Source organism: Vulpes lagopus, chromosome 3, assembly GCF_018345385.1.
Source record: "Vulpes lagopus strain Blue_001 chromosome 3, ASM1834538v1, whole genome shotgun sequence".
In the NCBI taxonomy this organism is placed as follows: domain Eukaryota; kingdom Metazoa; phylum Chordata; class Mammalia; order Carnivora; family Canidae; genus Vulpes; species Vulpes lagopus.
The window spans coordinates 128,239,855-128,253,027 of record NC_054826.1 but is presented as its reverse complement, the minus strand read 5'-3'; the positions used below and the strand labels follow the sequence as shown (position 1 = coordinate 128,253,027).

Here is a 13,173-nt window from a genome sequence, read left to right as displayed (position 1 = left end):
GAGCAACTGAAGAGGACTTCGGGGCTCCACCCAAGGGCAGAGTGGGCTGCCAGGATGACCAACTGCTCATCAGAGGGCTCAAGTTTCAGGCCCACCCTGACCTCCAGGGAGGGGACGGCCCCCCCACCCCATCCCATTGAATCCATCGCAAATGACCAATGACTTAGTCCATCAGGACTACACAGTGAAGCCTCCTTAAATACCCAAAAGGACTGGGTTCAGAGAGCTTCCAGGTAGCTGACCACCTGGCAGTGTGGGGGGAGTGGCGCCTGGAGACCCCTGGGAGCTCTGTGCCCACCCCAGGCCTCGCCCTGTGTATCTCTTCATCCAGCTGTAGATTCGTCTCCTCTATCCCACCCTCTGATAAACTGATAACATGAGCCTGAGCCGCTCTAGCCCAACTGGAAGAGCCTGAGGAGGGGGTCTTCCACTGTAGCCTGTAGTCAGAAGCACAGGACTGGGGACTGGCAGCTGGGGTGGCGGTGGGGGCGGTTAGGTGGGGCCGAGCCCCTCATCTGTGGGGCTGATGCTGTCTCTGGGTGCACGGTGTCAGGACTGAGCTGAACTTTGGGCACCCCGTGGTATCTGAGGAATCCCAACTGCCACCATGCTGGAACTGGCTCTGGGAACCTAAAAGAAGTTCTTTAATAGTTTACACTGAAGCTGTCCAGAGCTATATCGCCATGTACGAGGTGTCCTGATGCTCGCAACCAGCTCTGTGAGTGTGCAGGGAAACAAGACTTGTTCCAGGTGCTGTTTTCACCTTTACTATGGAGCTTCTTCTAATGGACACTTTGGGCAGCATCCTCCCAGTGCCCCTTTTCCAGGCTGACTGTGTCCATGTGGTCACTGGCCCCAAGCTGGGTTTGGGACAGAGGAGGGGATGGTGTCTCTGGGTGGATGGTAGGGTGAATGCCTTAGTTTCCAGCAGCTAAGGGTGCTGCCTTGTGAACGGGGTGAGACAGGGGAGAGAGATGGCTGTGGCACAAGGGGCACACTGCAGGAACATGTATGCCCACTGGTACCCCACTCTTGGTCTAGACGTCCTGAAGCCAGCTGTCCTCCTGTCCTGGAAACTGTGGGACATTCCACTGGCCTCAGATTAAGTGTCCCCCCCTTACTTCAGGTAGTTTGGGTTGGTTTCACTGGTAACCAAACACACCCTAACCAAAACAGTCTCTGGTGGGAGATGAAGACCTTCAGTCAAGCCTGGTAAGGAGGGCTCTCGGCGGTGCAGCACTCTAAGTGCTCATTAATTTGTTACTTCTCTTCCTGCTTGAACCTGTTATTAAATCAGGACTAGTGCCACCTTAGATTTTATTGGAAGGACCAGGATTTCTGTTCTTAAATATGTTGACTCAAAGGGCTTCGAGAGCACAAACCTGGGTTTACTTGCATGCCTGAGGAAACTGCTTTATAAGCGATTTCTTAATATAGTCAAGATTAAGATAAAATTTGATGATATTGAGTTCTTTCATTCCTACAGAGGATCTGCTCAGTGTCCCACAGCAGGGAGAGGGGAAAGATCACCAAGGAACTAGAAGCTGAGGGCAGGCAATGTCATTAGTGGGAACTGAACTGAAAAACAAGAAAAATCTAGAAAAAAGGGGAACAAATTGATACCAAAATGGGCAAGTAATTTGATCAGAAAGGATACATAACTGGCTCTTCCAAGTAATAGTCGCTCTTTATAGCAAGAGAAATGCAAACTAGGACGTTCTAACATGGCACTTTTGTAAGATTCTGAATTTGGGTCCAGCTGTCTGTGGGGGACACACTAGTGTGTAGGTGGGAGCTGGAAGTAGCCCCACAGAAGGAGGCTTGGGCACCCACCACTAATGCTCATGCTCTGGGACCCGGCCACCTCATTTTGAGGAGTTTCTCTGAACTTCCCCATGCCTGAAACAACATAAGTAGAAGGTTACCCACCGCACCTCTGTTTAGCAAAAGACTGAAAACCATCGAAGTGCTTATCAGCAAGAGCTGGCAAAGGACATGGTAACAGGCTCACGTACTGACATACAGACTCAGATGGAAGGAAGCTCACAGTGAACAAATGTGGAGATGTGTGCAAGGTAGGCGTAAAATGAAAAAGCCAGAAAACAGGGCAGTGCACATCATGCACTGTCACTTCTGTGAAGACGAAGGAGACTGGTATTTCCTCCGTGTGGTATTTCCAGCCCAAACTGCCTTGTCTAAAGAGGACTGCGAGGAAACGATCCAGCAAGTCTCAACTGAAGGACATTCTACAAAATAACCAGTCTGGACTCCTCCAAATGTTGGGGTCACCAAAGACCAAACACAAGAGAGGAGGAGAGGACAAGACCAGGGAACAGTTCATAATTAAGGAAAACTAAAGAGAATGGACAGTGAAACACAAGGCATGGTCCTTGACCAGACTCCAGATTAGGACAAAATCCACCACAGATGTGACAGGACAACTGGAGAAATTAGGAAGTGGCCTGCACGCCAGGTGCCGACTTTAGTGCCAGTCTTCCAGAAAGTGAAAGCCATGGCACAGCTACGTGGAGATGCTTGTCCTTAAGAGAGCAACGCCAAAGGACTGGGGTGGGGAGCAGTATGATATCTGTTACAAACTCAAATAGAAAAAGTAGAGAGAAATAGAAAAAATAGAGGGTAAAAAACAGAAAACAGATGTAACAAAATGGTTAACAACTAGTGAATTTACATAAAGGATATACGGTGTTCCCTATGCTATTCTTTCAATAACTGTAAAAGTTTGTAATTTTTCAAAACTGGAAATTGAGGAAAGAATGCATTTGTATGTGCTGGTGAGCATCTGAAGAAACAGAAGAAGCTTCATGAAGCTGTGGGCACTAGAGAGTTGGTGGGAGGGGAAAGGAGTGGATGGGGCGGGGTTGGAGATTCTCGTCACGATATATATTCCTTTTCATACTTTTGGGACTTTGAGACACATAAACGTGCTACCTGGCACGTGTGACACGAATCAGCATGTCGTAAAATTTCTGCCCTAGGTCTGTGAATCAATTTAGTTAGAGACCACGGTTTCTCAACCTGGCAATGATTAACACTTTAGGCTGGAAAATTCTCTGGTGTGGGGTCTGTCCTATGCATTACAGGATGTTGAGCAGTATCCCTGGTCTTCACCCACTAGATGCCAGGACATGCCCCGCCCCGCCACCACTCTGACAACAAAAAATATCTTCTTGGTTTTGGCTCAAATGTTCCCTGGGGGCAAAGTGGCATGGGGAAGAAGCCCTGAGCTATACAGCAAGGACCAGGGACTCCCAGGAATGAAGAAGCAAGCTTAGGGAAGCTAGTGATTCAGGGGAGCCATCAAAGTGATAATACCTGAAACAGTCACTCTGACTTTATGAATATAGTTTCCTAGAAAAGTTAACTTAAATAATTACAGACCCACCTCTGCTACAGCATGGGATGGTAGACTGCAATTTGCAAACCTTGCTTCCATATGAAACAGAATCTGCCATGACATACAGCAAGATCAACTGAACTCAGCAACCACATATTCCTAAAATTTTGGTCTTTAACAGCCTTCCCAACAAGTGTCCCAAAGAGCACTGAAAGGGAAGCGTAGAGATCTGGCGTTAGCATCAATCACGTCTGCTTACCCTGTCCCCTGACACAAGGCAGTTGCCGTTGGGGCTCCACTTGAGAACGGTGATATCGGTGGTATGTGTCGGGGGGACCGCGTGCTGCTCCTTGTCCTGCTTATTAAACACCGTCACTTCCCCAGTCTCCCAGCCAACAGCAAGGATCGGTCGTGTCGGGTGCCAGCACAAGGAAGTGACCCGGAATGACCTCTCAATATGTGTATCGGACACATGCTCACCCTACAACAGGCAAGAGGTAAATTCTGTATTATAAAGAGACAGCTATTTTGGGAATTTCTGGCTAATCAATATTGAAATCAGCTAGAAGATATAAAAAGCTGTTTTTGTTTTGTTCTTAAAATCTTACTGTTTTATTTGATGGAGAAAGGGAGCAAGTGAGCACACAGTGGGAGTGGCAGAGGCAGAAGGAGAAGCAGGCTCCCTGCTGAGCAGGGGACCCGAGGATCACGACCTGAGCCTAAGGCAGATGCTTCACTGACTGAGCCACCCAGGTGCCCCTATAAAGAGTTGTTTACTAAGAAATGTTGAACTTAATTTTCACAGAAACACCAAGCTGGCCCTTAGCTACGCTCTGAAGGCACACGGTTAACACTCAACCTACCGCGCTGACGAGCTTAGTAAGGAGTATGACCTCATACAAGGGCTTGGTTGCTAGCTAGCATTTTTTTTTTTTAATTTATTCATGAGAGACACAGAGAGAAAGAGAGAGAGAAGCAGAGACACAGGCAGAGGGAGAAGCAGGCTCCATGCAGGCAGCCCCAAGTGTGGGACTCGATCCTGGGTCTCCAGGATCACACTCTGGGCTGAAGGTGGTGCTAAACCACTGAGCCCCCCGGGCTGCCCATTAACTACCATTTTAATGGCTTCCAACGCAACTTTATTTCCAAAAACAAGCAGTGGGCCAAAAAGTCAAGTCTGTTGATCCAAGGTTCTTTTTTTTTTTTTAAGACTTTATTTATTTATTAATGAGAGCTAGAGAAAGCGCGCACGCGCGGCAGAGATACAGGCAGAGGGAGAAGTAGGCTCCACACAGGGAACCGGACGTGGGACTCGATCCCAGGCCCCCAGGGTCAGGCCCTGGGCTGAAGGCGGCGCTAAACCACTGATCCACCTGGGCTGCCCTGATCCAAGGTTCTAAGTGCAATCTCTTGGGTGACCCCCAGCGCTTTTTCAGGGTCTGCAAGGCCGAAGTTATTTTCAGCCCCCTCTCACTTACAGACTGTTCCAGAGAGAGTTTATAAGAGTGAGGAACTGTGTGCAGGGAGGAGGACATCAGATAAAGATCCAAGAGCAGGCAGGTGTTACTATGACCCTAGCTGCTTCGCTGAAGTTGCAGGGGTGACAGTGAGCCTGCAGAGGGTTGAGAATCGAGTCCTGCGTCGAGCTCCCCACAGGGAGCCTACTTCTCCCTCTGCCTGTGTCCCTGCATTTCTGTGTCTCTCATGAATAAATAAATAAAATCTTTTTTTAAAAAAAGGGGTCCAGGGGATCCCTGGGTGGCGCAGCGGTTTAGTGCCTGCCTTTGGCCCGGGACGCGATCCTGGAGACCCGGGATCGAGTCCCACGTCAGGCTCCCGGTGCATGGAGCCTGCTTCTCCCTCTGCCTGTGTCTCTGCCTCTCTCTCTCTCTCTCTCTCTGTGTGACTATCATAAATAAATAAATAACAAAATACAAACTAAAAAATAAAAATAATAAAAATTAAAAATAAAATAAAATAAATAAATAAATAAAGGGGTCCAATTCTTGGTTTTGGCTCAGGTCAGGATCTCAGGGTAGTGAGATCAAGCCTTGCATTGGGCTCCACGCTCAGTGGAGAGGCTGGTGGGGATTCCCTCTCCCTCTCCCTCATCCCCTCCTGCTCATTCCCCCCTCCCCAGTACATAAATAAATCTTAAAAAAAAAAAAAAAAGAAAAAAAGAAAAAAGAAAAAAGATGTGTTGAAGTCCTAACCTGGTGCCTGTGACCTGACCTTACTTGGAAAGAGTCTCTGTAGGTGATCATTAGGATGGGCCCAAACCCGATGGCTCGTGTCCTTGTCAGGAGAGGAAAGGGAGAGGGACACACAGAGGAGACACATGGGACCACAGAGGCCACGGGGTGATGCAGGTACCAGCTGAGGACTTCTGAGGAGAGCCGGCTGCCACAAGAATCCAGGACAAGGCCTGGCACCCGTCCTCCCCAAGGGCCTTCAGAGACCGCGTGGCCCTGACTTACTTCAGACTTCTGGCTTCCAGAATGGCAAGGCCATACATTTGTGTCTTAAGCCACCTGCCTTGTGGTAATTTGTTACGGCAGCCACAGGATGCCAGGAGTTTCCAATGGCCAGTGTGGCCAACAGGACTGGACCAGGGTGCACAGACAGCACAGAGGGGCTGTTTCTGGTTAGGGGCAGGGACTGATAGTGGAATCTATTTTATGTCCCTAAATATGGCCCCAAGGCTAAGGAGCAGGGCTGAAACAATTATCTACATCACAGCACTCTTTTTTTTTTTTTTTTTTATAGGACTCATAATACTGAGACTCTACCTCAGGAAGCAGTGATACACATAACACACACATGCACCAAGTACCACACATGCACCACACATACCACACTCACACCACACGTATACATGTATACCACGTATTACATACCATACACACCACATATATATATATACCACATACCACACATGCAACACACACCACACTCAGTCCACATATATACACACCACATGTCACATATGCAACACACACTATATACCATACATGCACCGCACACACCACATACCTACACATGTACCACATAACATACACACCTCATACCACACATGCACCACATACCACGTACTACATACACCATACATACAGACCACACACACGTATGCAATATACACATACACCACATGCGGACACACATGATATATACCACACACATCACATACCCCTTAGTGTACACACATATAACACACGGCACATACACCACATACCATACATATGACATGTCACACACATCACAGCCCCCACATAGACACCATATACAACAGGATGCACCCATCACATACTACAAATTGTAGCATACATAAACACCACACACATCACATACCCATCACACGACACACATACCACATGCATACACACTACATACCACACACATGCACAAACATACCGCACATTTCCCTCACATGACATACAGAACATATACCACTCACACCACACATACATCAAGTACCATAGACACCACACAACATGCACGTACCACATTACACCACATACCACACATGAAACACACACCCCATCTACTCACACATACAAGCACCACATTCCACATACTATACACACTACACCTGTCATATACCACACACACAACACATGTATATCACACACCAGATGCCACACATGGCACACACACACCAAATACACATTAAAGACATACCACATGCCACACAACCATATACCACATGTATACCACATACATGTATACCACACAGTCACATAGCAGACACATGACACAACATATACACACCAAAATCACGTGATATACACATCAAATACAAACAAACCACATGTACCACATGCTACATACACACCACACACATATATATCACACAACACATGAACACCACATACATACATACCATATACCACATGTGACACATACCACTGTCCACACCACACATGATGTACATACCACATACCCACCACATACGTACTCACCACATACCCATTATATACATACTTACCATATGACACACATACCACACACACCACATACCCACATATGCATACTACATACCACACACATCACATGCCACACACGTCCCACATACCACACATATACACACCACCACACCATATACCACACACATACCACATATCATACCTGACACACACATATTACCACATATACTACACGACACACACCACATCCCACATACATGGCACATACTACCTACCACAGACACCACATAACACAGACCATATGCACATATATCACACACATATACACCACATAACACACGTATGATACATAACACACACCACAAATACCACATACAACACACAGGACACATACACAGCACATACTACATACATCACATACCCCTCACACTATACACATTACATACCACAAGCTCCACATACCACACATGTACCCTACCACACATGACACACACCACACATATACCACATACTACACACCACACACAGGCGCACACACACAATATATCCTCTCCATGGCACACATGACACAGACATCACACACATGCATGGATGTACTCTACACACAAGGCACACACAACACGCACACAACCCATACTGCAATACATTATACTCACGTACATACTCCCCACATGAACACACCACACAATGCACATGCACACACATGGGAGAACAAAAAGAACATAAGAGCCAGAAGCCCCAGAAGTCAGAAACATGGCTTCCTAGGACTCACTTGTTCCAGATATATATCCACGTTGCCTCCTGCGATCCTGCTGATGGAGGCAACCGCCAGGAATGGATGAACAGGGTGCCAATGGATGTGGGAAGGAGACTCAACAGAGTCTGGGGCTTCTATTCGGTGGTCAAAGTAGAGGGCCATGATGAAACTCGGATCTAGTCAGGGCTGAAACCTACAGGGAAGAAAACAGCTAAGTCCTGTTGCTTTTGAACAATAAGAAGAAATGACTGTACATAGAATTAGGAAAGAGAAGCATCACAAACCTACCATCATAACACACTGCAACTTACAAATGCCCCTTAAGACGATGTGGAAGAGATCTCTAACAGGGTTAAAAATGTATAATTAGAATCAAGAAATTGGACCTGAATGATGCAGGGTGTGATGGAAAAGAATAAAACACTGCCATCAAAATAGTAAGAAAAAGTCTAGTCACCTAGTCCACTAGGTTTACCTAGTGCATAAGCCTTGATTATTCATTCCAGCCATAATAAAGACAATTTGCATTTCTATAGCTGACCTTTAAGCAAAAATTTCACACCAAGCAGAAGCAAAACTGCTTCACAGAAATACATAGGAAAAGCTAGGATTCAATTCGTGAAAACCAAAGCCCATCTACTACCTCTGGCTCTCAGATGGTAGAAGGCAACAGGGTTCCTTTGTTAGAAAATCAAGAAAACGGGATCCCTGGGTGGCGCAGCGGTTTAGTGCCTGCCTTTGGCCCAGGGCGCGATCCTGAAGACCCGGGATCGAATCCCACGTCAGGCTCCCGGTGCATGGAGCCTGCTTCTCCCTCTGCCTGTGTCTCTGCCTCTCTCTCTCTCTCTGTAGGACTATCATAAATAAATAATAAAAAAAAAAAAAAAAGAAAAGAAAACAAAGCCGTGACACTTGTAGGAAAGCTGAACTTGATTAGTTTCCCCAAATTAACATCTTTCTTCCCTAGAAAAGATGTGCTTATTGCCCCTTTGCAGAAGGGGTAGGATGGTGAGTGACAGAATGGTCACTACTGCCCACCTTTCATACCCTGGAGGCACTTTGGGGATCCTAACTGGCAGAGGAGAATATTTGTAGGTTGCTTTGCTCTCATTTAAAAATTTTCAGCGTCATGCCCATTAGGATACCTGTGATTAGAGAAAGAGAAAATAACTGTTGGCAAAGATGTGGAGAAATTGGAACTCTTGCACACTGCCAGTGGGAGTGTAAACGGGGTACAGACGCCATGCACAATAGTATGGCGGTTCCTTAAAACTGCAACACAGAATTACCATATGATTCAGCAATTCCAGATCTGGGCATATCCCCAAAAGATTGAAGGCAGGGACTTGAACAGATCCTTGTACACCCATGCTCATGGCAGCACTATCCACAGTACCAAAAGGTGGAAACAACCCAAATGTCTATTGACAGATGACTGAATCAACACAATATGGCGCATACACAGAATGGAGTACCATCCACCTTGAAATTCTGACATGTTACAACATGGATGAACGGAGAAGACATTTACGTTCAGTGAAATAAGCTGATCACAAAGGGACAAATATGGTGTGTTTTCACCTATAGGAGGGACCTAGAATAGTCAAATGCGCAGAGACACAAAGTGAAGGGGTGAGTACCAGGGCCTGTGGTGCTGGGGGATAGGACTTTCCTGATTGATGGAGACAGGGTTTCCGTTCAGAACATGTTAGTCTTGCTGAAGGATTGTGGGGGATACTTACACAGCATGTCAGTGTGCTTAATGTCACTGATTTGTTTAGGTACAAAAAACTAAAATGGTAAGTTTTATATTACGTATATTTTTTTAAATAATTTTTTATTTATTTATGATAGTCACACGGAGAGAGAGAGAGAGAGGCAGAAACACAGGCAGAGGCAGAAGCAGGCTCCATGCACCGGGAGCCCGACGTGGGATTCGATCCCGGGTCTCCAGGATCGCGCCCTGGGCCAAAGGCAGGCACCAAACCGCTGCGCCACCCAGGGATCCCTATATTACGTATATTTAACCACAACAAAAACTTGTGCTTTTAGCCATGCAATACTTTACCAGAGGAGGCCTTGAAGGCTCACTCAGTGAAAAGCTACAGGCACGTAGATAAGGATGAACAAGTACCTTTCAGACACTGACGTTTTTCTTATGAATATATATGCTGAATACTTAACAAAGGCACACATTTTGAGGTGGTGTTCTCACGGCCACAGAGTAAACGGCACATATTGGGAGTTCCTGGTGGAGCAGCCAGGTGCTGGCTGGAGTGGGAGGGGACAGCTACACTGGCCTGAGCTCCCACTTTGGAGTAGAGTACTTATGCAAACTTTCAAATAAAGTCATTAAAATGGAAAAAAAACCCACAAAAACCTGGACACTTATATATAGCAAAAGAAAGCTTTCAAATTGAGATTTCACGTGTTGCAGGCAACCAAGGGTCGACATTTTGAGCTATGGGAAATTTGTATTCACATTTAACAAGTTTACCTTATGCAGATATCCACCTGAAAAACAAGTAAAGTTAATTTTGTTAGACTGATAGAAAAAGAATTGCAATAGCGCTTAAAGAAGTTAAACTTGGTTTAATCTCTAACATCATTTTATAATAAGCATGTATGCTAACAGACCTTAAGTGACTTTTTTTCCGGCCTGGGGTTTTCTCAGAGGCTCTCCCCCCTACATTCCACCTTTAGATACTCAGGAAGCCTCCCTGTGACTTCACTTCTAGGTTGTTCTAGGCTTCTCCCCAGCGTCCCCATAGACCCCTGCACTTCACTGGGACACAAAAGTGTGGTTGACTGTCCTGCACCTGCAGGGACTACCTGCCCCGCAGGGGTTGGCCCTGGCCGCATCCCCGGAGGGAGGGCAGACGCCCCATATGCGAATATGATAAAGACGTTTACTAGCAAGGAAAGATGCTCTTCAGGTTTTTGTAAGGAGTTGCCAGGCCCCATGAGTCCACAGCAGTCGACTGTTCGTCCTTCCTTTTACTTGTGTTTTAACGTTTTTCTACCACAAAGAAGTACCACCTGCATGATCAAAGAACAAAAGCTACCAAAGCAAACGTGAAGAGAGGACTGGCAACACTGACCTCACCTGACCACACGGATTAGTGGCGGCGGAGCAGAGTCCCGTGCTCTTCCTCTCCTTAAACTCAGGGTCTCCAGAAGAAAACAAAAACATTCGGCAAACGTATAAACTTTGGGGAAAAGACAAAAATTCCCTTTGTTCTAAGCAACTTGCTCAAGTCCCCACCAGCAGGGCGCCCCCCCCCCCCCCACCAGGGCTTTAGCGCCACTGGACTCCCCTGAGGAACTCGGCTGAAGGTGTGAGGGACGCAGAGCTTGCGGGGGGCAGTGGCGCTGTGAGGCGGCGGCGGGGAGGGGGGCGCTGAGAGGAGGGGCGCGGGAGCCTGTGAGCAAGGGGTGGGGGGCCTGAGAGGAGGGGCGCGGGGGCCTGTGAGGAAGGGGTGGGGGGCCTGAGAGGAGGGGGTGGGGGGCCCTGAGAGGAGGGGCGCGGGGGCCTGTGAGGAAGGGGTGGGGGGGGCCTGAGAGGAGGCGGCGGGGGTCTGAGAAAACGCGGCGGGGAGGGGGGGTCTGAGAGGAGAGGGTGGGGGGAGCCTGAGAGGAAGGCGCACGGTGGGGGGGCCTGAGGCGAGGGCGCGGGACGCGGGGGGTGTCTGAGAGGAGGGCGCGGGGCCAGAGGAGGGCGCGGGGCGGGGGTCCTGAGCGAGGGGCGCCTGAGGGGAGGGCGCGGGCACGAGGGCTCGCCGCCCCGGGCCCCCCAGCCCCCGGGCACGGAAGCGCAGGGTGGCGGCCTCGGCCGGACGCGGTCGCTGTCCCCGGGGTGGCTGCAGGGCCCGCGGCTGTCTCTTGCCCTCCCGCCCGCCCCCAACGGCGCCCGCGGTGGCCGTCCTCCCGCGCTGACCTCCGACGCCGCGCCCAGCGCCCGCCCGGCCGAGGCCGAGTGGCCGAGGGGAAAGGAGCCGGGAGGCCGCAGGCCTGGCGTCCGCCCGCCGCGCCGGGGCCGCGCTCCCCCGCCGGGGCCGCCCGGGGCCCTCCCCGCCGCTCGCTGCCCGCGCCCTCCCGCCGCACTCACCCGGGCCGCGCGGAGGTGCCGCCGCGCGTTGCCGGGACAACGGCTGCGCGCCGGACGCGGAAACAGCCGAAGGTGAGCGCGGCGGACGCCGAGGCCGCCCGAAGCGTTCGAGAGGCCGGAAAGAGCCGAAGACGATCGGGAGTGTTCGTGAGGCGCCGAGGGCCCGGGCGTCCCGGTTGGTCCCCGGCTGCTGCTAGCTCCGCCGCCCGCGTCTCCCCGCGTCGCAGCCGCTGTCTGGAATCAACGATGCCAGGTCGGAACCGGGAGCCAGGAGGTCAGGAGTCGCCTGTCTGCGCACAGCGGGAACGGGTGGCGTCCTTGCAGGTGTGATGAGGACCGGCTCCCGCAGCTACACCTGTCCGAGCGAGTGGGAGGCGCGGACAGCCAGAAGCTCAAGGTGCACCTTCGTGCTGGGCCTCTACGCCGCACACCGTTGGCTGGGCTGCACTTTGTCTCATCTCCAGGAGGAGGGTGTGCTTGGAGAGTATTTCTGAGCAAAGCCAGCGGATTCCAGGTAACTTGACGTGTAGGGACTCCTTCGGCGAGAAGGTGGCAGGAGGGTACGCTCTGCTTTTATCGCATCCCCGTCGGAAACCAGCCTGACTCCGGGGACGGGTTGCGTTCCCAGAGGCGCTGCAAGGTGTGCCCTGACCTTTTCCGTCAGGTGGTTTCAACTTCGAAATTGACTTTGAATAACAAAGGAGCGTCTTGTCATTAAAGGAAAAAAAAAAGTTGCTACGGCGAAAAGGTACCATTGTTAAATAGATGAAACGATAAAAGAGGAAAGTGCAGATATTACTGGATCCGACAGTTTGGGGTGCTGGATCATATAGGCACAGGGAAGATCCCATTTTTTTAAAATTTTTTGTTATTATTATTTATTTATGATAGTCACAGAGAGAGAGAGAGAGAGAGTATATTACGTATATTTAACCACAACAAAAACTTGTGCTTTTAGCCATGCAATACTTTACCAGAGGAGGCCTTGAAGGCTCACTCAGTGAAAAGCTACAGGCACGTAGATAAGGAT

The 13,173-nt window shown here is 49.3% G+C and overlaps 1 protein-coding gene across 26 annotated transcripts in view; it reads right to left on the bottom strand.

Moving 5' to 3' along the window:
* The window catches only part of IFT140 (intraflagellar transport 140), an 82,965-nt gene that overhangs the window by 68,800 nt on the left and 992 nt on the right, over positions 1-13,173 (bottom strand). Inside the window, exons 1-6 of one of the 26 annotated variants that reach the window (XM_041747586.1) lie at positions 12,144-12,660; positions 11,142-11,244; positions 10,533-10,549; positions 9,074-9,180; positions 8,051-8,228; positions 3,615-3,836 (exon numbers count right to left, since the gene is read on the bottom strand). In XM_041747586.1, coding sequence (XP_041603520.1) covers positions 3,615-3,836; positions 8,051-8,197 — 369 coding nt within the window. In that variant the 5' untranslated portion in view covers positions 8,198-8,228; positions 9,074-9,180; positions 10,533-10,549; positions 11,142-11,244; positions 12,144-12,660. The other 25 variants (XM_041747589.1, XM_041747577.1, XM_041747582.1 and 22 more) reach the window with 25 other exon arrangements.